Here is a 25565-nt window from a genome sequence, read left to right as displayed (position 1 = left end):
AAACACCATCCTTTCTGGTGTATTTGATCCATACTTCATTATACGTGATGGGGCCCACGCCGTGTTTCACGTAGAGCTCATAGGATGGAGTTCCAATCGGAGGAACCGGACACGAGTCCTCCAATCGGGAATCCCTATTACAACCAAGACAAAACAAGTTTCCAAGTCTGCTAAGACCAGGCATCTTCGCTCTCTAGTCTAGCTTCAAACTTCAAAGGATTATCGATTACGATAGTCTCGTAAATACACGAGTCCCTCGGCTTTGGTACTTACAAGTTTCAAATCAAAGATCCCAAGGGGATACCTAAACCAAGGACTGGGAGACGCTCCACTTATACTTAACTGAGGTATCGATGACTGCACCAGAAGACTCGTCTATCGTTTCGCTCTACCAATCATCAAGGGTCCAAAACAGGGGGATAGTCAGGACAGCAGTCCTTCGTAGCCGTCGGGAAGCGGGGAACCTCGCAGCAAAGACTTTCGGACCACGTCGACATGCAGGGGTCGATGAAGTGGCGGCCTTCCTCCAGAATTTTCACACGAAGCTCCTCACGAACCTCTGGCTTGGACCGGTACCGCTGATATCGCCCAACGTTGGGCGCCAACTGAAGTACTGGGTTTTTCAGAACCGGTACTGAACCGGTAACCCAGCAGTGCCAGGGACAACACCATATGACTTCGGGTCCTTTCTGCTTCAGACTACAGAACCACAGAGTCTTCTAGGTGAAGTCAAAGATCGAGTTTATTGGCTGCAACCAAGTAACAGGCGTCCTAGAAGTACAACACGGTGTATATTCTCATACATACAAAATATTATGCTTCAGGCAAACATTCTTTAGTTTACAGTTGACCATTCACATATTTTCACTACATAGGAAAAGCAGAGTCACGATGACAATCCCACATTTCAGTTTGTTCAGCCCACAATCAATTACCAGGCAAGGCCCAGTATTTTCATCTGATATCGACGAAACCCCAATAAAAACGGGAACTTCCTCCTCGTAAAGCAAGTCATAAAGTAGGAAACAGGGACAGGTGTGTGCAAGATTAGGAGTGGTTTGTGTGCGATGAAAGGTTTATGGCACGTTGTGCCTTGATACTATCTCGTTTGGCCACTGGGAGAGGAACTGACCGAACAGGTTTGGCCTTGGGCAGTGGAGTCAGCTTGCCCGGGTCGCAGAGAAGTCAGGAAAGGTGTACGTGTCCTTCAGGATCGTGTTTGGCCTTAATCATTGGCCTATGTGAGGGCAACTCACAAAATGGCTGCCGTACACAAAATGGAACCCAAGGGTTCAGGACGAAAATTACGATTTCAGGGTGAAATCGTCACTCGAATATGACGAAAATGCTTGTACATAGTATACTGGCCATTTTCGGTCTGCTGATATCAAAATCGTCATGGTATGACAATGTTTATAACATAGGACCAACATTTTCAGTACCACAGTTGAACTCATAAAGCTAGGTTTCTTTGCATTAGAAGCTGTAGGTGTGATTCAGTAATATGATGCAGTAGTATAGATATTTTGTTGACAGGCGGGTGGACATTATTACTGCACACATGTAGGGTAGTACAAAGATGTTCAAATTTGTAGAAGAGGTGGAGGGGCCTGGAAGGGCTTATTGTTTAATGTTTATTAATGACTGTGTCTACAAGGGAGTTTCCAATATAAGATATTTACAAACTCAGTACATCAACAGTTATTTTCAGAGACATAAAAGCACACACAAACAGATCAGCTGGTAAAGTAACCTGTAGCATTTCATCGACATGGGTATATGTACTACCAATAGTTGAGAAAAATATAAAACCTTATACTGGAGCACACCAACAATTTTTTAAATAATGCTGTGAGGACAAATAGCCAGAAAAGTCAGGCCATAAGTCCAAAGTAAGGTGATATTTTTTTGTTGTCTTTATTGTGTTAATGGTGTTTCACCGATGGCTGTTGTGTTGGTCTAGACCAGATGAGAGTTCCATTTAAATGGCACATTGAGAAGTCACTGGAAGCTAGCCCAGTAATCCTCTCCACACACTGCACTCAGTTACATTAGGCCTATCATGTGAAAAGGCCTCCCCACATTTCATTTGCAAACATTATTTGCCTTCAACAAGGTTTCAGCCAATTGCCTCCATAGGTGTGATCAAATTAGCCAAATGCGTTATCACAAGGTACTAGAATTTCTGCAACAGAGTCAGAATATTTTGAGAGGAGCCACATAAAGGTGCATGGAAAAGAGATTTACTATTTCACGCGAATTGCAGTTTTTCCTTCTACTTCAAGCAAGTCCAGTGATCCTGTTGCATTTTGTTTAGATGCACCACATACAGGTATTCTTTTTGCAAAATTCAGCTAAACTTCAATATCACAAAACATCAGTTAATAAGCTTTACCAAGTAGCGTTACCTTCAAGAGAGCACCGGATGATCTGGAAAGGAAGCTCTAACAAGCTGGCTTTAATAGGTAGCAGTCGTGAGAACTGAAGGTTTTCTACATTTCCATAATCTACATATGCCACCCTCACTGTAGATCCCAACAAGTCCAACACTATGGCACGGTACCAGTGATTGTTACCTAGATGAATTTAGCAGAATGAATAGTAAACATTCAGAGCACACACATCGTACTTTAATGAATTCTTAAAGATGCAAAATAATCAGCAGACAGATTAACTTAGTGGTATTTTTAAAATTATACTTTAAATACATTAGCATCATGAACAGACTTTCTGTGATTTTTTTTCTATGCACATGCGTTACTCCACTTTATTGATTCAACTCCTCATGCATGTCTTCCACCATAACGCTTAGGGAATCCTTCTCATGAATGAGACTTCAGTATATGCAAATGTAGTTTTAAATAAGGTACGAGCACCTGCAGTCTAGCAGTGTGCCATACTATTCCACTACTTAGTCAATTTAAATCAATTTAAGCAACAACATTTGGATGGAACTGAAAATTTGGCAAAGGAGTAAATTTTAATGAAGGGGAGGGAACAGATGGGGGGGGGGGGGCATGTGAACTTTGTAATGGAAGGTATCTCCTTTATGCATTAAGAACCCCACCAAAGTGTATGACAGACTTACCTGATGGTGTAAAAGGTCAACTGCAGGAAAAATTTACTTACATTCAGTACATTCTTTCAGGTACAGAATCTATATAACCACAGAATCCTCACATTTTGAAGACTGCTCAGACTGAATACAGAAACTTTTGAGGAGTACATTTGCGTGACAGTAGGTGGCGCTGAGCGAGTCAGCACTGACGCACAAGTTACTTACTTGTGTAACAATATATCTGTAAGAGGCATTAGTTAGTGATAGATCCCTTACCTTAGAATATCCCCAGGTGTCAGACTGGATCCGGAAGGTTTTCGTCAGCAGTACGGCGTTGGTAGGTGTCCTCGTACGGCTCCACGTACGTCGCTGGCGTCGTAGTCGCCGAGATGACGTCGCTGGAGCTACTTAGACATGCCCACACACGCTGACGTTCGCTCTGTACATGACTTTCTGTGCCAGGAACGCAGAGCCATGCAAGATACTGACTACTGGTGCATTAAAATGAGGGCACTGAAAGGGTTGACCTTAACCCTAGAAATCAGTTCACAGAACGGGAAGGATGGGTGGGGTGGTAAGGAATCTATCACTAACTAATGTCTCTTACAGATATTTCATTACACAAGTAAGTAACTTGTGCATCTGAAAGAGACACGTTAGTGATAGATTCCTTACCTTAGAATAGATACCACAGCATTACAAACGCCGGTGGAGGGTCTGCAAACCAAGATCACACGAAAAAGTCACGTCTAACAGAATAGCCAAAGAAGCCGTCTCTCCGGACTTGACTGTCAAGGCAATAATGCTTTGTAAAAGTGTGCAACGAGGCCCACGTGGATGCCTGACAGATGTCTTGCAGGGGGACATCACGCCCCAATGCAGTAGTAGCTGCTGTCGCCCTGGTAGAATGGTGAGCAACCCCACCGGAGGTTCCTTTTTAGCCAGAGAATAACAGGCTTTGATATCCAAGACGACCCAGCAGTAGATAGTCCTCTTGTGTACAGCCCGGCCTTTCTTGGCACCCACGGAGCCAACAAAGAGCTGGTCATCCACCCGGAGCTGTTGTGTGCGTTTCAGGTAAAATGAGAACGCATGTTTTGGGTCCAGACGGTGGGGACTCTCTTCCTCTCTGGAAGGATGCAGAGACAGAAAAGAAAGTGGGTAAGGTGATAGTTTGCCCAATGTGGAAGTCAGTGACAACCTTTGGCAAGAAGGAAGGACGAGTGCAAAGCACAACCTTGTTCGGATGAACAGACAGAAAAGGAGGCTTACAGGAAAGAGCCTGGAGCTCACTCACCCGCCTAGCAGAGGTGATGGCAACCAGGAAAGCAGTCTTCAAAGTTAACAAACGAAGAGGATAGTTGTGAAGCGGCTCAAAAGGAGCACATATCAGAAAAGTAAGGACCAGATGCAAGTCCCACAGCGGCACCACAAACGGAATAGGTGGGAAAAGGTGAGTAATGCCTTTGAGAAATCTATTCACAACAGGGGACTTGGAAAGAGAGGGCTGATCAGGGAGCCTGAGAAAGGCCGAAATCACAGAAAGATAGCGCTTGATAAAGCCCAGAGATGAGCCCTGCTGGACCAGAGAAAGAAGGAACAAAAGGACTTCTGGACGAGGGGCAGAAAAAGGATCCACTGCCTTTGCGGTGCACCATGCCACAAATTTGTTCCACCTGCAGGCGTATACCGATTTAGTGGAGGGACGCCTGGCTGCCAGAATGATTTCACAGACTTAAGGAAGTAAGTCAAAAGGAATCAACTGTCACCGCTAAATCCCCACGCATGTAGGTAGAGACTGGATAGGTTCGGCTGGAGGACAGTCCCCTGCTGCTGCGACAGAAGATCCTACCGAAGAGACAGTCTGATCGGGGGATCCAAGCTCATACTGAGTAGCTCAGGATACCACTCTTCCACCCCAGTCCATGGCCACAAGAATGACCTGGGCCCGGTCGTGCCTGATCTTCTTCAGCACTCTGGGCAGAAGTGGTATAGGCGGAAAGGCGTACAACCGACCGCAACTCCACTCGCGACGAAAAGTGTCGTCGAGCGAGTGCCGTCTTGGATATGCCAAATCGCAGAAGTGATAACATTGCGCGTTCTCTTCTCTTGGCAAATAGATCTAAGGATCTCCCCACTGGTGAAAGAGACCTTGCGCCCCCTCTGAGTGAAGACGACATTCATGATCCATCAGGTACCTGCGGCTGAGTTGGTCCGCCTTGGCGTTCAAAGAACCTGCCAGGTGCTGAACCGACAAGGAAATGCCTTGACGTTCCAGTCATGGCGCAGAGCCTCCTGACATAGGGTCCACGACCTTGTTTGCCTTGTTTGTTGCAATACCACATGGCGGTGGTGTTGTCTGTGAACACCTGCACCACCCTCCCCTTGACAGAGGGAAGGAATGCCTTCAGTGCAAGAAGGATCGCCCGAAGCTCCAGACCAGAAGGTTGATATGGAGCCGGGACTTCTCCGGAGACCAGAGGCCTCTGATCTTTGCCTCTCCCATGTGGCCACTTCAACCCAGAAGGGACACATCCGTCACCACAGTGTGCTCCGGCTGGGGAAGGGAGAGGGATCTGCCGTTGACCTAATGCTGATGTGTGAGCCACCACTGCAATTGTTGTGCAGTGCCCTCCGAGATCTGGACGTAGTCAGACAGGTTCCCCTGATGCTGCGCCCACTGGAGCTTCAGGTCCCACTGCAGAGCCCGCATATGCAATCTGGCATGGTTGGTTAGCAGGATGCAGGAGGCCATGAGGCCTAGCAGCCCTCAAGGTCATCCTGACCGAAACCCAGGACAAGGGCTGAAAGATCAGAATCATGGCCCGATTGTCCCAGACTCACTGTTCGGGAGGATAAACCCGAAACTGTGCCATGTCCAGAACCGCTCTGATGAAGAGGAAGTTCTGCGAGGGAATGCGGTGCGACTTCGGCACGTTGATAGAGAACCCCAGCAAATGCAGGAGGTCAGCCGTAGTCTGGAGGTGGGGGATTGTCGACGAGATAGGGGAAGACTGAAACCCCTTGTAGGAGAGTGGGGTCTGCAATCCTATGGTCACCCCAGATTTTTGCTTTTTGCTTCACTGGTTTACGACTTTCCCTGGCTGTGGGCCTGCTAATCAGACCCACAGCCTAGCTGTTCTCTCTCTAAATTGACAACCATGTACTTTAGGTGCATTTCCCAATTGGTACTGGGCCACCTTATCAGTCCCTGTACCCAGGGCATAGGTGTACCCAGGGCCTACCAGGGGCTGAAGCATGTATTATGCCACCCTTGGCTGGCCATCTAAATCTGACACAACTGGCTGCAGGACAGCTGGGGCAAGGTGGTGTAAACACCCTTTGCTGTAGATATAGTATACCTATATCTAACCCTAAAATGGACACATATATTCCTATCAGTCACTCCTATGGAAGGCCTTATCAATCCTGAAGGCAGAGTGCTTGGAATTATGTGAGATGGTGCTCTGGCATGAGCTGAGCCCGTTTGCAGCTTGCGGAACCAAGTCCTAATAGCTGTTCCATGATAACGCTATACCATATACTCTTAAGTGCATTATCAACCTCGCGGTTGAATGCCAACTCTGGTATAACATTATCAAAACATGTCGAGTAAGGTGTCATACGATTTGGAATACTACCCTCTCGCCAATTCTGGCGACGGGGGTAGCATTCCACCCTTCTAGAGGGACACGACATGTATGTAACTGTGAACCCCGGTTAAAGTTAACTCGAGCCTCAGCATCACAAAATGGATGCTGCCACCACAGACACAAGTCTGACCTCCTGCTGCTGGGAGTCCTTCCAGCGAGGATGGCTTGGACAAAGGGCTTCCTGCCTTGGGAGGTGCTAGAACCACCCCAGACAGGATTTTGTGTATTGAGGTAGGGAGGCCTGAAAGGAATGAGACATGCCTGGGGCACACAAGGTGCCCTGTGCATACACCGGTTCAAACCAGTTGCTGGGGCGTCCCTGCCCCAGCTCTGGCGGGAAACCAACAAACGATAGGGGGTGTAACCACCCCCCTTCCTGGTCCCACCCAGGGGAGGGACCTAGTCAGTAGTGCAGCCCCCTTTAGGAGAATAAAGGTAGGAGCTGGTCCCATTCCAAATTAGATTATCCTGAACTATTCAACACGAAGAAACTCTGGCCTTCGATGTTCTGCTCCACAGAAGACTGAAGAATCTCCCTTGTGGACAAGGAGTGTCCACCCTGCAACTACAGGCACCATCAAGCGTCCAGCGGCTTCACTTTGTCATCTTCCCTCGAGGATCCAGACTTCAGAGCCCGACGAGACCCTGATTCCCAGACCTCTCCGACCTCTACCAGCATCTACAGCAAAGCTGAGACCCGTGGGTGCGACGAGACACGTGGGACCGGCCATCTTGAACGAACCTGCACTTCGCTTCCAGCACGACTCCCGAGGTAAACTCGACCAAGTGCTTTGGGGACTGAGAAGCCCCAACCCCGAGCAGCCCCTGCAGCGAAGATCAGCCCTCCAGCATCCACGAGATCTGCGTGGGGCCCTTCTGCTTGGTTCCTGCTCGACGCGTTGTCTGGGCACTTACCGGCTGGCTAGTGACCTCCTAGACGACGAACCTTTGAATTTTCACTGCTGGTCTGGTTGCTCCAGACTGGCCCTTGCTCCCTTCCAAAAAAGGGGCACCCCGGACTCTCCTAGTCCGCACCAGACGCTTTCTTCACTCACCGCGTGGGTTGCCTTTGTCAAGGCCTGTTGAGTCCCAGCCCGGATCCGACAGCGAGAGCCTGCGTGGGACAGCTCGTGCCTCCATCCTGGTCGTCGAAGACACCTCCTGGTCCACGTGGCTGCAGAGTCAAGCGTCCACTCTTCACCTGATCGCGACGTCGACATCTGGTTCTGCACCGGACATCTTCCTCCTGGTCGCCTGCAGCATCTTTTCTTTCAGGCTCCATAGACTTCAACGCGAGAAACCGACGCACTTTGACACCTGTGCACCCGCGGCCCGTGGGTGAGGTAACACGAGCATTTTGGTGCTCAAGAGTAGTTTAACTGTCCTAGTGTCCAGTTCCACAGTCGTTTTAGTCCTACCTAGTCAGGATTGTCCGTACTCACCTTTAACTTGAACTGTACTGTACTGTCCATAGACGTTGTTAAAGCATCTCGCATGTGAGTTCACACTCTGCACACACGTTCCGTGGGCCTCCTATTACTTACCTGAAGTTAGTGTAGCGTGGTCCCATCGATCCTACAGCCTCTGGACAGCTCCATTCCTTTTATCGACTCTCACATTCCACTTACTAAGTATATGGTTTGTCGTGCCCCTAGGGCACCATTGTAATTTTGTGCAACTTGTAGTATTTTTCGTAAGAGATTGTCATGTGCTTAGCCCTCTGACCTCATAAAGAGTTCAGAGGTGTTGGTATTAATAAATATACTGTTTATTTTCATAACAACCTGTGTGGTGTCCTTTCACTTGGTATTCAAGGGGTTATATTGTGGTAAAACAGCTGGCTTCACATGCCAAAAGAGTTTAGCCTAAGACTGCTTTGTCCATGCTACCATTAGGATAGCTGGTCTATAAGGTTGACTTACAACCAATCACCATAAGGGTTGTTTGGACTGATACAAGGTGATCACTAGAACTAGTGAGCATCATATATCAGGCCAACTTCACACCCCTGATCTGCGCAGATGAGCTGCGACCACCACCATCACTTTGGTGAACACCTGAGGGGCGCTGGTAAGGCCAAAGGGGAGCACGGTGACCTGAAAATGCTCCTGCCCTACCGTGAATCGCAGGAAACACCGGTGGGCGGGCAGGAACGGGACATGAAATTACATGTCCTGCAGGTCCAACGCTACCATCCAGTCTTGCGGGTTGAGGGCAGACAAACCTGAGCAAGTATGAGCATCATGAACTTCTCCTTTTGGCACCAAGAAGAAGTGGGAGTAACAACCACAACCTACTTCTGGAGTCGAAACGCGCTAGATGGCCCCCTTGGCCAAGAGGGCTGTAACTTCCTGCTGGAGAAGTGCCAAGTGATCTCTCGACATGCGGTGATACTGTGGTGCCATGGCTGGGGGAGTTGTCTTGAAAGGGAGGGAGTAACCCCTTTGGACAATTTGCAGAACCCACCTGTCCGATGAGATGGTGCACCAGTGGTGGAGGTGATGGTGAATCCTGCAACCCATTGGCGTCTGGTGGGCCTGAAACACCGGATTAAGAAGGTTTGGAGGCAGTGGCAGCAGGAGGGGGGTGGTGGACTGACCCGCTCGCTGGCCCCGTGACCAGCCTCTGCCGGTCCCACGTCTGTGGCTGCGCTGAAACTGTTGCTGCGCAGGCTTGTGGCTCTGAAACGATCGTGCTTGGGCGCCCCTTCCTGACCACGAAAGGAGCAAAAAGCAGAAGGAGTGTGTGTGGCCCAAGGACTTGGTTGTAGCCCGCGAGTCCTTAAAAACGCTCCAATGCGCAATCCGCCTTATCGCCAAACAGGCGAGTGCCATCAAAGGGCAAGTCCATCAATGTGTTCCGGACCTCCCCAGAAAAGCCAGTCGTTCCCAGCCAGGCGTGGTGGCGTAGCATCACTGTTGTGGAAATTGCCCTGCCCAGCAAGTCAGCAGTGTCAAGACCACAACGGATCGTGAACTTGGGTGCGTCTCTCGCCTCAGCAATAGCTTGGGAGAGGACTGTTCAAGCCTCCACCGGACACTGAGGCAGCACCTGCGCCACCGTATCCCATACAGAATGGGAATAACAACCCAAGACACATGCAGTGTTTACAGACCGTAGTCCAGAACTGGTGGAAGAAAACATCTTCCCAAACGGCTCCAGTTTCCTGGATTCCCTATCCTGTGGTGCGGAAGGAAACGCGCTCAGGGACGCAGAGGCTTGGAAATCCAAGCTCTCAGGGGTAGGGTGTTGGGAGAGGAAAACTGGGTAGCCCGGGGCCTGGCGATGGCGTTGGGCCACGTTCATATCCACAGGAGCCCCTGTGTTGGGCCTGGCCCTGGTGCTCAAAAGAACGTCCGAGAATGCATCATTAAAGGGCAGTAGCGGCTCCGTATTAAATGATGACGGCCGAAGCACCTCTGTCAGGAGGTTAGTCCTGATGGCCACTTGTAGGGAGCTCGAGGTGGAGATCCTTGGCTGCCCTACGCAACACCAAAAAATAGGAACCACCGTCCTCCGTAGCCATGGTAGAAGGAGATAGTGAGCCATGTTCCGGAGTATAATCCTGGTCACCTGCATCCCGCAGATTCTCATCCCAGTCTGGGTTAAACTTGCATTGTGCTGCGAGAGGGTCCTCAGACCCCTCCCAGTCCTCCCCGTCCTTTACATGCCAAACAGGTGTAACATAATGAGGTGGGTGAAGAAAGGGAAAGACATTCCCTATTGGAGTCTGAATCGGCATTGGTTGACACCCTTCTGGCGTCGACTCCACGTCGGGGAGGAAGCCAGGGACGTCGTCGGCCGGGACTGCCGTCGTAGGCGCCAGTGGCGGCGCCATCGATGTCGTTCTACTGGGCCATTCGACATGGACGGGGATCCATGCCTGGATCCATGGGCGTCTCTCGGGGTCGAGACCAAAGTCGTCGTCGACGCCGGAGCCGGCGAAGCACGAGGACCACCAGTAAGGCCCGCGGGGCTCGAAGGCGCACCGGCTGGGCCGGACGGTCCGAAGAAAGGTGGGCCGCAGTCTCAGATGGACCCGGAAAGGGTGGTTAGGCAATCGGCAACTGCAGAGGCTCTGCCGGAGCCACGGGGGCGGTGCCACCAGCCACGTCACGCGAAGAGCGACGGCGCTTCTTCCATTTCTTGTGCTTCGCCTTACCTGACTCTGAGTGGGAAGACTTGGAATGGTGGTGAGGGCTCCGCGGCCGGTCCCTCGACCTCCGACTGGACCAGGACCTGGAACGGCGCGGAGCTGACTCCCGGGAGTCTAGCCACTTTCGGGACCGCTCCCGGAAAGTTTATGGAGCCAGGGCCCGGCAGTGGGGGCATGAATCAGAGTCGTGGTTGCGCCCCAGGCAGTAGACACACTGGCGTTGCAGGTCCGTCACCGATAAGGTGCAGGGACAGGACGTGCAAGACTTAAAACCGGGCATCTCTATGCACCTAGAGTGTAAGTACTGAAAAAAGAGAGACAAAAGTCACAAAAAACTCAGTTAAAAAGTGACTGGGGGTAGCGCTCTCTTCGGATCTGTGTTTGCTGGTGCGGAAAAAGAAAGAACTGAGGTCAGCGCGCGTGGGCGGGTCTAAGTAACTCCAGCGACGTCATCTCGGCGACACCAACGCCAATGACGTACGCGGAGCTGTACGACAATGCCTAACGACTCGCAGGGGTACTGCTGGCAAAAACTTTCCGGATCGAGTCTGATGCCTAGGGATATTCTAAGGTAAAGAGTCCTACTTCTGCGGTGTGTGCGTGCGAGAGACCGAGAGTAAAGCAGAGTGTAGGTGTCTGGTGGGCTGGTAGAAGTGGTAGAAGTGGAGACAGGAGTTGAAGTATGCTGGTCCAATGTTGTGCAGTGCGTCCTATGCATTTATGAAGAGTATGAATTGCCAGCTTTTGTGTATTGGCAGCACGTGGAGGTCTCTAAGGTGGGGTGCAATGTGGGTGCATCGGGGGCTGAGACTGACAGCTGTCTTCTGGTTGGTCTGAAGACTGTGGAGGAGGAGGTGGTTGGAGATTGCAGAACGTTTCTTGCCGTAGTCAAGTCTGCTTGTGATTAGGGCTTGAGTGACGGTACGTCTGGTGCTCCACCTGTGTTGCCATGTTTAGTTTGTCATCTGATATGATCCCCAGGTCGCGTGCGTGGTTGGTGGCTGGGTGATGGAGTAGGACGATGCTCTGATGGCCACCAGGTGGAGTTGGGGAGTAGAGCTCAATTCACAGAATGGGGGGATAGGTGAGGAGACTGTAACTAGGAAGAGTGTATACCCAGAGTATTACTGAAGGAAAGCGATGAAGCCTTCTAATTACAGATGCTTCACATTTTTTAACAGATTCAAGAGCAATATCTATTATGAGGTTGGCTCAGACTAAAAAGTCCTGAAGGACCAAGTTGGCGAAATGCCCCTCCCAGCGAACATGGCTGTCAAGACAGTTGTCCTTCATGAATTTATGGAGTGACAAGGTGTAGCTGTCTGGCAGACGTACAGGATAAGGAACTCCGCGTGCCAGTGCAGTTTGTAGGTAGCAGTCTTGGCACAGACGGAATGAGCTTGCAGTCCTTCTGGAGGCAGTTTTGTGATCAATACATAGAAGATCATTTCCTGCATCGCTATGCCTTTTTTTCGCTCCAGCGTACCCCACAGAGAGTTGATATCCACCAGGTGTTATTTGGTACGAAGTTCAGCCCTCTTTTGGGGTCAAAGCGATGAAATCTCTACTCCTTACAGGGCAGACGCGAAGCATATATTGCCTGGCTAGGCGATCGTTTGACTGACGGTGAATGACTTCACAACTTCCAGAAAATCAGATGTTTGGCCCTGCAAAACCAGTTTATTTGTGAAGAACGTGGTGTACGGTGGATGTACACAGAGGGCCTGCAGCTAACTCACTCACCGTGCCAATGTTATAGTGATGAGCAACAATGTCTTGAGGGTACGAACCTGCGGAGGGACCTGTAAAACAGCTCAAAGGGATAAATACGTTCTTTGGTACGATTGATGTAAAAGCTCAGTGCTCTTTTGGGGTCCAAGCGATGGAGTCTCTACTCCTCAGAGGGCAGAGGCAAAGCATATATTACCAGCTGGGGGATGGTTTGACTGATGTGGAATGATATTACAACTTCCAGAACAAGCATTTTCAATGCAAAAGGTCTCGCACTTGCGAGAGTTTAAGCTATTGGCATTGTAAATGGCAATGCCTTTTATTTAGGTTTTAAAAACGAACACTTACATAAAAGGTACTGTAATTTACAATGCCAAGAGCTCAAACTTTCGCAAATGTGAGACCTATAGCATAGCAAATAGTTTTTGATTTAAGGCAATAGTAACATGATAGAAAGACATTGAAACAACACCACACTTCTGCTAGCCCTGTGTGCAGATGCTAAGGAACATGGCGGAGCTAAATACATGAACTGGTTGTGTTCACAGATCATCTCAAGGGCATAAATCAAGGGTTGCTGCACAGCACGGGCATATTGACACCTGCAAAGCATGGGTGCTTTGAAGTTCAAATGAAAAAAATGGAATCTATAGCATCCAAAAAGAAATATAGATGTTTTTAAAGAAAATTGTTTATAGGGAGAGCGGGCTATCTTTGCTATGCCGTAACACTGTCAGCATAAATTAGTCACGATTTCGAAATCCAAAGGTTCACTGTGGTTAACGTGACAAGGGAAAGGATCAACATAGGCATTGACAGGCCTTTTCTGCTCACGCCCAGGCAAGACCTAAAAAATGGCCCCCCAGGGACCCAAAAGCGGCCCCCACCCTGGCGGCCCACCTGGGAAATGCCTGGTGCCCGCTACGGCCAGCATGGCCCTGGGGAGAGGGCTTTTGTCCCCTGCATAGGTTGTGACATGAGCTAATGCAATGGAGCACTATTTTAAGCTCTAAGAGTGAGAGTGCAGTGTTTACTTTTGTGTTCAGGAGCGTGCTAGCCTTGTTGTTACTGCTCTTCGTAGTGACGAGTAACCAAAATAGTGAGAAGAGGAGAAAAAGAGTAAGTATCAAAAAGATCAACGGTAATATAATAACGTGCCTCTAAGTAAATAGTGCCAGAGCAACAACGTACCCCATTTCCTGTGTGGATGAAAGAAAATAAAAACCAACTAAAAAATGTGATACTAAAACATCCTGGCGTCTTGTTTACCGTGTCTTACGAGGAAGAGCACGATCTCCTCTCTGCACGGAAAAAACGAGAACATGTGAGCGACGCTGTAAAAAGCTAATCAGTAAAAGCACCCCCTGCCCCTGCTCTGCGTATACAAATTGTCTTACCGGAGTATCAAAAAGTAACCTCTGTGTCTGAAAGAAAAACGAGACGTCAAGTCGATGTCAGATTTTATATGGCACTAAAATAACTTGAAAGTGAAAGCACCCCGTGCTTTAAGTATTCAAACTATCTTACCGGAGTATGAAAATGTAATTCCTGAATCTGAAAGAAAAGCCAAACATCGAGTCAAACTTAGTGTGACACTACTGCTAAACGATACATGTGTGGTAACAAATTACTATTCAAGACCGTCTAAAACGCTCACCTCTAGTTAGCGTGTAGCAGTGGATAAAATCCACGTCTCCTCACGGGTGGTCACGAGCGTGCTAGCGAAGTGCGATTTAAAGAGACCATGTGATTGAAAGAATAACTTTGTTGGTAACTCTTTGTTAATGCATCTTCTACTGTAAACCACACTGCAGCGCTCCAAGTTTGAAAACCTTACTAAACAAGCACCTCCAAGTTTGAAACAAGAGGGGGATCGAAGAGGAGGGGAGAGAGCAGCGTGGGAGGAAGAGAGGGGGCCATAGCGGGCGGGATAGCGGGCCGGAGAACGTGAGCGTGGGTTGAAACGCTGTAGGAAGGGAAAGCGAAAGCAAACCATGCGCGCGATGACGGGACGAGTATGCATGCACTGGCATGGGGGGGGGTGAGGAGGGATAGCGCGACGGCCTGGTTTGAACTGTAGGTTGTGGTCTATATGTGTGGGCATCTTAATTTATCATACAGTGTACAGCACTATATTAACCATATTATCTGCCGGGATCATATGGTGTACATCGCTATATGTGTGCGTGTCCTAATTAAAGCGAAATCAGGGGGGGGCGTCTGTATGTGTGCGCGCGCACTTACTGCATGCGAGCCAAATTAACTGCGCATCAAGGGAAAGCAAAAGCAGTAAACACTTTTGAAGCAAGCGCGTCTCAGAAGCGCGTCCATAGACAACAATCGGCCCGTGCCCCGGTCTGTACCACTTGGCAGGCAAGTCGATAACAATAGATCTCGCTGGCGACAGCGCTTCCGCGCTGCATCACCAGACGAGACCTAAAAAATGATGTTTCGGGCCGCAGAACCAGTGCATTTGTTAAGAACGTGGTATATGGCGGATGTACACAGAGAGCCTGCAGCTTACTCACTCGCCGTGCCAATGTTATGGCAATGAGGAACAATGTCTTGAGGGTACAAATCCGCAGAGGGAACCTGTGAAGCAGCTCAAAGTGAGTGCACATCAAATATGTGAGGACCATGTTTAGGTCCCACAGTGGCATTTCAAAGGGAGAGAGAAAACAAGTGTGGCCTTTATAAAAAAAAATACACACATCACAACAATTTAAATCAGGCGGGCTGTACTGACAGTCGGTGAAAGGCGGAAAGAGCTGAAAGGTAACCTTTAACCGAAGCCCGAAGGAAAGCCATGCCAGGCAAATGACAAAACAAACAACGGAATGCCAGATGATTTTGCCAGCAGGAGGTAATGGTGTGTGCCGCACCAAACCACAAAGCTGTTCCAAAGAAAGGCAGATACAGTTTACAAAGAGATCAAAGGAATTCTGCCGCATTCACTCAATCTCCAAGCATGACGCGGGAGATTGCTAGTGCCTGAGTGCAAATCTCTGTCCTGTTGCTTCGACAGCAAGTCCTCCCAGAGGGGCATCCTGGTCGAAGGAAAGATACTTAAATTCAGCAGTTCTGGATACCAGACTCTCCATGGCAAATATAATGATTTGGGCCCAGTCGGTCCATATAATTTTCAGAACTTTGGGCAGAAGAGGTATCAGCTGGAAGGTATACAAGAGTTCTGAGGACCACTCTAGGAGGAACAAGTCTCCTAGCGAGAGATGCCTTGGAAACTCCAACTGCTGAAATTGTGCGTTCACAGCGGTGTCAAATAGATCGAGCCAAGGTACTCCCCCATTCGTGGAAGGAGCCCACTCTGTCCTGCTCGCTGAAGTACCACATGGCAGTGGTGTTGTCGGTAAGCACATGTACCCGCCTCACTGACTGATGGAAGGCTTTTAATGCCAAGCAGACAGCCCGTAGCTCCAGGTGGTGCTATGGAGCCAGGCCTCTGACTGAGACCACAGTGCTCTGACTTCTACCTCTCTAAAGTGGTTGCCCTAAACCAGAAGCGACACATCTGTCACCACTATCAGTTCTGGGTGGAGTATGGAGAGGGGTCTGCTGTTGACACAATATTTGTCCAGTAACCACCACTGCAGGTCTTACACTGTCTCCTCCGAAATCTAGATGTGAACGGAGAGGTCACAGTGATGATGGGCTCACAGACTTCTGATCCGACAAATACCACACATGCTACCTAGTGTGGGTGACCAGCATTATTTAAGAGGCCATAAGTACTGCCAGCCTCAGAGTCAACCTCAGTGAAACCCAGGACAGAGGCTAAAAGATTGAGATCATAGCCTGAATCTCCTGAAGATTTTCTTTTGAGGGGGAAAAACACATAACCGAAACGTGTACAAAATGGCTTAGATGAAGGGGAACGCCTGCGAATGTGTAAGGTGTGGCTTTGGCATGTTGATGGTGAACCCCAAAGATGACAGGAAGTTTACCGTAGGGGTTGACGACTACCTAGGGCTTGCCCACCTTAAACAGTCACTTGTCGAGCTAGGGGAAGACTGGGACCCCGACCTTTGAAGGTGTGCTGCTACCACCATAATAACTTCAGTTGAACACCGAGGGGTACTGGGGAGAGTAAAGAGAAGTACTGCAAACTCAAAATGCTTCTGTCCCACCATGAAATACAGGTAGCACCGATGGAGATGCAGGTAGGGTATATGGAAATAGGTGTCTGGCATATCCAATGCCACAAGGCAGACAAAATCTGGGCCAGTGTGAGCATTCTGAATTTGTGCTTCCAGAGGAAAGTGTTGAAAGGGTGTCAGTCCTTCTTAGGCATCAGAAAGCAGCAGGAATAAGAAGCACAATATACGTCTGCCACATGCACCCTCTTGATAGCACCTGGTCCAAAAGGGCGTCCTCTTCCTGCTGTAGGGTGAACAATTACCTTTTTTTAGTCATTCTGTAGACAGTGGAAGATATGGCTGAGTGAAAATGAAGGGTAAGGCGTACCCCTTCTGTACTATCTGCAGGACCCACCTGTGCAATGTTATTGTCTTCCAACCTCCCAAGAATTGTTGGATCCAACCTTCAACCAGGTGGTTGTGCTCCACTAAGTGCACACTGAAAGGGCTTGGCAGGTAGAAGCGTATGCTTAGTGGCACACGGACCTTGACCACTGGGTTGATGGGAAGCACGGCCGGCCTTGACCGTCAAATTGCTGGGCACCGAGGTAATAAGAGGTACCTCTGCCAAAACAGTGAAAAGAAAAATGGGTCTGCTGCGGCTGGCAATGTGGGCCAGATAAGCCATGGGAGTTTGCTATAGGGTCCTGCTCTCTCTGAGCTGCTCCAGACCGCATCTGCATTTACCCCAAAGGGGCGAGTCATGTAAAAGGGCATGTCCATAAAACAACTGAACATTGACTAAGAAACCTGTAGACAGTTGTGGCAACAAATGGAAGCATGGCTTTTGCTCCAATGGCTTTCCCGCTGGAGTTGGTGATGTCCAAGCCATAACGAATAGTCATCTTTGCTAGGTCACAACAGGCCTGTTTGGCTTGAGTAAGCACAAGCAGGACATTTTCCAGGACACCTGGGAGGACTTGAGCTACAGAATCCCAAACGGCATAAGAGTAGCAGCCCAACAGGGAGAGGGATGCTAAGACAAAAATAAGGGCCACTCGGGGTAGGGCACTGGTGTCTCCCAATTTGCCAATTGATTGGGGGATTGGTTCAGGCCCATGAGTGTATCTGTGAGTGCCTAGCTGAGGAGCTGCAGAGGCTCAGTAGATGTTTATGCTGGCTGCAGCATGTCCATCAAGACTTTGGTTTTCACATCTAAGGTGCAAAGCTGGAGGCCAAAGTAGACTGCCCCACATATGACTTCTGAGAAAAAAAAAACCTCTTTCAGTGGCAGGGGCAGTGTCAAGGTCACTGGCTTCTAAGAGGTCATCATACCAATTGTCTTCGTTGTATGGTTGACATATCTCATCACACATCATAGTCGCTGTCTGAATCCTTGCTAAATAAAGACTAACAGGGCGCATTATATGGTGTGGCTGTGTGTGTAAAAAGCTGGCTGTCTATATTGTGTACCAAAATAAGGTACACTGTGAGTAAAGTCCAGGCGACCCGTTTTGGTGAACAGGTACTTGCTTTAACAATTTCAAACTTCTCTATTTTGTAACAGTGTGGTTGAGCAGCTTCAGGCTGGTGTTGAGCATTTCTTGCACACACAGTCAATCAATGAGAGACAGACAAGAAGAAATTTGAGACCAATTTAGAAAAACAACAGAATGTACGAGTTACTTACCTTCGGTAACAATGTATCTGGTAGAGACGATTCTAGCCGGAGATTCCTTCACATTGAATTATCCCCAGGCGTGAGACTGGACCCGGAAAACCCTTTTGAAACAGCATCCCTGCATGCTGGGGGTAGGGAGACATCACGCGAATCCCCCAAGGAGTCATCCGCGCACGTGACGTCAGCGAGGTCACATAAGACCTGCCCCGGCACCCCTACGTCAGTTTTCTTCGGAGAACCTTTCTGCAACACATCGCGGAGCCACCAGATAAAAAAATGTGAGAGTATGGGAACAGTGTGCGAAGAACAGAAAAATTGGAAAGAAATTGTGACTAACACCACCACAAGGAGCAGTGTCAACACTGCAGAACCCAAATGCAGAGAAAGAAGAAAGAACAATGAGGAGCCCTGAACAGCCACCCTGCCAATACATAGACAGCCTCCCCACTCCCGTGCCCCAAAGGCAAGGAACATGCGCAAAGTCATGACACACGTAGCAGACCTACTACCCCCATCATGAACAGGGAGGGGTCAGTTCCAAGACAGACAGGGACAACACACCTCTAAGCCACCCCAGCACAGAGGGCAACCACCCCCAAGGGAACAAGGGCAAGGTATGGCCAAATGACCCCTATTCAGAGGCTAGCAAAGGAAGGGAGGGAGGGAAGGAAGGAAGGAAGGAAGGAAGGAAGGAAGGAAGGAAGGAAGGAAGGAAGGACAGGGATAGAAAGCAATCCCCCCAAACCTGGAGTAGCCAGAGCAGCAGGGCACCGGAGTACCAGAACCCCATCCTCCAAAGAACCAAGAGGAAGAATGAATTGCCACCAGACGTAGCCACCCGTCAAGAGCAAAGAAGGTACTCACAGGATACACAGCCCCCACCGGGAGGCGAGTATCGAAGACCAACCCAAGAGTCCTAGCAGAACGGGGAGGCAGGGCGGGCAGTGAAGGAATCTGAGGCTAGAATGGTCTCTACCAGACACATCGTTACCGAAGGTAAGTAACTTGTACATCTGATAGAGATTACTAGCCGCAGATTCCTACATGTAGAATAGATACCCTAGCAATACCTCCGGGGAAGGAGGGTCTGCAAAAGGACCCCACCAGCCTCGACAAAACAAAGAGTCGCACAAGGGACCAGATCTGTGGACCAGGTAAGAACCTTGACCCCACCTGCCAAGGGGGGACCCTCACAAGCAGAACACCACCAACCCCCAGAGGATGTAGGAGGGAGAAAAAGATTGAAGAGGGCTGTACACTCACAGCAGAGGAACCGAGTGCAAGGCCAGGAAGGCCGAAGCACTCCACTCCCTCACAAGGCAACATAGCTTCCATCCAATGCCAAGACAGGAAGAGGAGAAAAAGCAGCCCAGAGGACCCAAAGAAACGAGGGAAAAGAAGGCAAACCCACTCCAGATGGAGGGCAACATGCCAGCCAGAAAGGCGCCGGCAGTCATAAGCCGCCAGAAACAACAAGAACAGCCCGGGGCTGCAGGAAGAGCGGGCAGGCGGCGCCTGACCAGGGAGAACACAGAGTCATCCCAGCCCTCAGGACAGGAGCAGGGAGTTGAGGAAAGGCCCAGACGCACCACTACGAGTAGCTGCGCACACTACCTCAAGAGGCAAAAACAACCTACATAAACTCCATGGAGAACAGGCGCCCGAAGGTGACCGGAACTCCCTAGCAGAGCACAAGCTATATAACAGCTACCACTGCCCCACATAGGGTATGTTAAATACCAAGATATTGGAACCCTCTTTGGAAGAACATCCGCAGCAGAGGAAAAACAAAAGAGCCAAGGCGGAAAAAAACACCCCCGCAAAAGGCTTGACAAGCAGCCCAAGCTAGCAGAAGGCCTAATTGCAGGGCCAGGTCTGCGCAACAACTCCAGCAGGACACATACACACAATATCAACAAAGGGCCGTTGTGAGAAGTTGGCCTGATATATGATGCTCACTAGTTCTAGTGATCACCTTGTATCAGTCCAAACAACCCTTATGGTGATTGGTTGTAAGTCAACCTTATAGACCAGCTATCCTAATGGTAGCATGGACAAAGCAGTCTTAGGCTAAACTCTTTTGGCATGTGAAGCCAGCTGTTTTACCACAATATAACCCCTTGAATACCAGATGAAAGGACACCACACAGGTTGTTATGAAAATAAACAATATATTTATTAATAACAACACCTCTGAACTCTTTATGAGATCAGAGGGCTAAGCACATGACAATACTAAGAAGGAAATACGAGTTAGCACAATATTTACACGTGTGCCTTAAGGGCACGACAAACCATATACTAGAAACAATGGAATGCGAGGAAGGAAAGTACTGTAAGGAGATCCAGAGGCTGGAGGAACGCTGGGACTACGCTACGAACTAGGTAAGTAAGGAGCAGGAGGCCCACGGGACTCACGTGCAGAGTGGAAACTCTCATGCGGGATGCGTACCAACGTCTATGGGTACTACAGTTTACAAAGTTACGAATTCCGGACGAACCAGGCTGGATGGAGGGAAAACAACAGTGGACCTGGACACTAGGATAGTGAACACTGACTTCAGCACCTAGAAGCTTTAGTTACCTAACCCACAGGCTGCGGGTGCATAGGGCTGAAGTGGTGTCGGGTTCGCTGCGTTGATCCCGGTGATGCCTGAAACAAAGAGTTGCTGGCAGGCAGCCAGATGGAGGAGTCCGGTGGTTCCAAGGATGGAACTAGGAAGGAGAGGTCCTGAAAGGGAAGGGGACAGAGTCTCGGTCACTAGCCAGTGACGGTGCTGGAACCAGGAGGGAACCAGATGCTGTCGCCGCGTTCAGGTGAAGGAAGGGTCGCTTCTCTCTGTAGCTGCGCGGACCAGGAGCTGTTCTTCACGACCGGGCTGGAGACACGAGCTGTCCCACGTAGTCTGCTGCTGATGGCGGTGTTGGATCGTCGATCTGGTCAACAGGCCTTGGCCAGTGCAAGCCCCGCGGTGGAACAAAGATGGCGTCTGGTGCGGACCAGGAGGGTCCGGGGTGCTTCTCTTTCACAAGGAAGCAAGGGCCAGTCTGGGGGACCAGACCAGCAGTGTTGAAATCTTCGGGTCGTTGTCTCAGAGGTCACGAGCCAGCCGTCAAATGACCAGACAACAGGAAAAGCAGTAACCAGGCAAAAGGGCCCCACGCAGATCTCGTGGAGGCTGGGGGGCTGATCTTTAATGCAGGAGCTGTGTCGGTGTGGGGGCTTCTCAGACCCCGGTGCACTCACTCGAGGATCCCTCGGTGGTCGTGCTGGAAGCGCTGTGCAGGTTTCTTCAAGGGGGCCGTCTCCACGTTACTCGTCGCACCCACGGATCCCAGCTGTGCTGTGGATGTGGATAGAGGTCAGAGGGGTCTGGAGGTCCGGATCTTGTTGAGCTGGGTCGTCGGGTTCCAGGAAGGAAGGACTTGCAGCAAACCGCACAGGAGCTTGATGGTGCCTGCGAAGCAGGATGGTCACTCCCTGACCATAGGGGAGATTCTTCAGTCTTCTGATGTTCAGGAGGTCGAAGGTCAAGAGTTTCTTCGTGGAAGTTGTCAAGATTAATCTAACTGGGAATGGGACCAGCTCCTACCGTTGCACAAGTTACTACTTGTGTAACGATATATCTGTAAGAGACATTAGTTAGTATTAGATTCCTTACCTTAGAATATCCCCAGGCGTCAGACTGGATCCGGAAACTTTTGCGTAGCAGTACCCTTGCGCGTCGGTAGGCGTCGTCTAGGGCTCCGCGTCCGTCGTCGGCGTCATGGGCGCCGTGATGACGTCGTCGGAGTACTTAGACGCCGCCTCCACGTGCTGACGTCAGTTCTTAGACACAGCTTTTCCGCGCCAGAAACGCAGAGCCATGTTAAAAACCAACACTGGTGCCATTGAAACTAGGGCCCTGAAGGGGACAACCCTAACCCTAGATATCGGTTCACAGAACGGGGAGGATGGGCGGGTCGGTAAGGAATCTAATACTAACTAATGTCTCTTACAGATATATCGTTACACAAGTAGTAACTTGTGCATCTGAAAGAGACACGTTAGTATTAGATTCCTTACCTTAGAATAGATACCCCAGCAATACCAACCCCGGTGGTGGGTCTGCGAACCAATAATCACACCAGAAAGTCCTGGAGGACGGAACGGCCAAAGAAGCCATCCCTCCGGACTTGACTGTTCAGGCAGTAGTGTCTTGCAAACGTGTGCAGCGATGCCCACGTAGCTGCCTGACAGATGTCTTGTAAGGGCACACCCCTGCCCAGGGCAGTGGTGGTCGCCGTCGCTCGGGTAGAATGAGCCCGCAGCCCAACCGGGGGCTCCTTCCTAGCCAAGGAGTAGCATGCCTGGATATACAGGATGATCCACCGGGAGATGGTCCTCTTGTGCACCGCTTTCCCCTTCTTAGCGCCCACGTAACCAACAAAGAGTTGGTCATCCACCCGGAACTGGCGTGTGCGATCCAAATAGAATGAGAGCGCACGTTTTGGGTCCAGACGGTGGAGCCGCTCTTCCTCTTTAGAGGGATGCGGTGGCGGGAAGAAGGTAGGCAAGGTGATGGACTGCCCGATGTGAAAGGCCGTGACAACCTTGGGCAGGAAAGAAGGTTTGGTACGAAGCACCACTTTGTCCGGATGGACAGAAAGGAAAGGTGGAGTACAAGAAAGAGCCTGGAGCTCACTCACTCTCCTGGCAGAGGTGATGGCAACCAGGAAAGCAGTCTTCAGAGTCAGAAGGCGAAGAGGACAGTTGTGAAGTGGCTCAAAGGGAGCGCACATCAGGAATGTTAAAACCAGGTTCAAGTCCCACTGAGGCATCACAAACGGAACAGGAGGAAACGTGTGAGTGATGCCCTTAAGAAATCTGTTTACAATAGGGGACTTGAACAAAGAAGGCTGATCAGGTAGCCTGAGAAAGGCTGAAAGGGCAGAACGGTAGCCCTTGATAGTGCCCAGAGCAGAGCCCTGCTGGGCAAGAGAAAGAAGGAAGAGAAGAACCTCAGAGAGAGGGGCAGAAAGAGGATCCACAGCCTTTGCTGTGCACCATGCCACAAATCTGTTCCATCTGCAGGCGTATACCGACTTTGTGGAGGGACGCCTGCCAGCCAGAATGACGTTACAGACTTCAGGAGGCAAGTCAAATGGCCTCAACTGTCGCCGCTCAATCTCCAAGCATGGAGGTGGAGACTGGACAGGTTCGGGTGGAGGACCGTCCCCTGCTGCTGCGACAGAAGGTCCTCCTGAAGAGGCAGACGAACCGGGGGATCGACTGACATACTGAGTAGCTCTGGATACCAGTACCTTCTCGCCCAGTCCGGAGCCACAAGGATGACTTGGGCCCGGTCGCGCTTGATCTTCTTCAGCACTCTGGGCAGAAGTGGCATAGGCGGAAAGGCGTACAACAGACCGCAACTCCACTCGCGACGAAAAGCGTCTCCGAGCGAGTGCCGCCTTGGAAATTCCAACGCGCAGAACTGATGACATTGCGCGTTCTCTTCGGTGGCGAATAGATCTAACCAAGGCTCTCCCCATCGCTGAAAGAGGCCTTGCACCAGGTCCGAGTTCAGACGCCATTCGTGATCCATCATGCACCGACGGCTGAGCTCGTCCGCCTTGGCGTTCAGAGAACCTGCCAGGTGTTGAGCCACCAGGGTCACGCCCTGGCGTTCCAGACATTGCCAAAGGCGAAGAGCCTCCTGACAAAGGATCCACGACCCCACCCCGCCTTGTTTGTTGCAGTACCACATGGCGGTGGTGTTGTCCGTGAACACCTGCACTACACTCCCCCGGACAGAGGGGAGGAATGCCTTCAGTGCCAGACGAATCGCCCTGAGCTCCAATAGGTTGATGTGGAGCCGGGTCTCCGCCGGAGACCAGAGGCCTCTGATCTCCGCCTCTCCCATGTGGCCTCCCCAGCCCTGGAGGGACGCGTCCGTCACAACTACGTGCTCCGGTTGGGGAAGGGAGAGGGATCTGCCGCTGACCCAATCGCGGTCCGTAAGCCACCACTGCAGCTGTCTCGCAGTGCCCTCCGAGATCAGGACGTGGTCGGATAGGTTGCCCTGATGCTGGGCCCACTGAAACTTCAGGTCCCACTGCAGAGCCCGCATCCGCCACCTGGCGTGATGCACCAGTAGGATGCAGGAGGCCATCAGCCCGAGAAGCCGCAGCGTCAACCTGACCGAAACCCGGGATAACGGCTGAAAGATGGGAATCAGAGCCTGAATATCCCGGACCCGATGTTCGGGTGGATAAACCCGAAACTGCGCCGAGTCCAGAACCGCTCCGATGAAGAGGAGCTTCTGAGAGGGATACAGGTGTGACTTTGGCACATTGATGGAGAACCCCAGCTGGTGCAGGAGATCTGCCGTAGTCTGGAGGTGGCTGACGACTGTCTGGGGCGAGCCCGCCTTCAACAACCAGTCTTCGAGGTAGGGGAAGACTGAAACCCCTAACCTGCGCAGATGAGCTGCGACCACCGCCATCACCTTCGTGAACACCCGTGGGGCGCTGGTAAGGCCGAAGGGGAGCACGGTAAACTGAAAGTGCTTGTGGCCCACCATGAACCGCAGGTAGCGCCGATGGGCAGGCAGGACGGGGATATGAAAGTAAGCGTCCTGCAAGTCCAACGCTACCATCCAGTCTCCTGGGTCCAGGGCAGCCAGGACCTGAGCCAGTGTCAGCATCTTGAACTTCTCCTTCCGGAGGAAGCCGTTGACGTTCCGTAGGTCCAAGATTGGGCGTAGGCCCCCTTTGCCCTTCTTGGGTACCAGAAAGTAGTGGGAGTAGCAACCGCACCCTACTTCTGGCCCAGGAACGCGCTCGATGGCCCCCTTGGCCAAGAGGGCCGTAACTTCCTCCTGCAGAAGTCGCAAGTGATCCCCCGATACACAGTGCGTCTGCGGTGGCATGGCTGGAGAAGTCGCCTCGAAGGGGAGGGAGTAGCCCCTTCGGACGATTTGCAGCACCCACCTGTCCGATGTGACAGTGCGCCAGTGGAGGTGGTGATGGCGAACCCTGCCCCCCACTGGCGTCACATGGGCCTGAAAGCACGGACTAGGAGGGTTTTGAGGCGGATGCTGCGGGGGAAGGTGTGGACTGACCTCGCCGCTGCCCCCGACCACCTGGACGACGGTTCCCACGGCCGCCACCGCGTTGGGTATTGCCCTGCGGTGCGTGGCTGGCGGCA

General features: G+C 50.8%; 1 protein-coding gene across 2 annotated transcripts in view; it reads right to left on the bottom strand.

Annotated features, from left to right (window-relative positions):
* Positions 1–25565, bottom strand: part of TDRD1 (tudor domain containing 1) — a 2637228-nt gene that overhangs the window by 815745 nt on the left and 1795918 nt on the right. For both annotated transcript variants that reach the window (XM_078643866.1, XM_078643867.1), the window contains exon 22: positions 2409–2576. In XM_078643866.1, the coding sequence (XP_078499992.1) occupies positions 2409–2576 (168 nt within the window). The remainder of the gene's footprint in view (positions 1–2408; positions 2577–25565) is intronic.

Source organism: Lissotriton helveticus, chromosome 5_1 (genome assembly GCF_964261635.1).
Source record: "Lissotriton helveticus chromosome 5_1, aLisHel1.1, whole genome shotgun sequence".
Lineage (NCBI taxonomy): Eukaryota > Metazoa > Chordata > Amphibia > Caudata > Salamandridae > Lissotriton > Lissotriton helveticus.
This window is presented reverse-complemented; position numbering and strand designations above follow the sequence as displayed.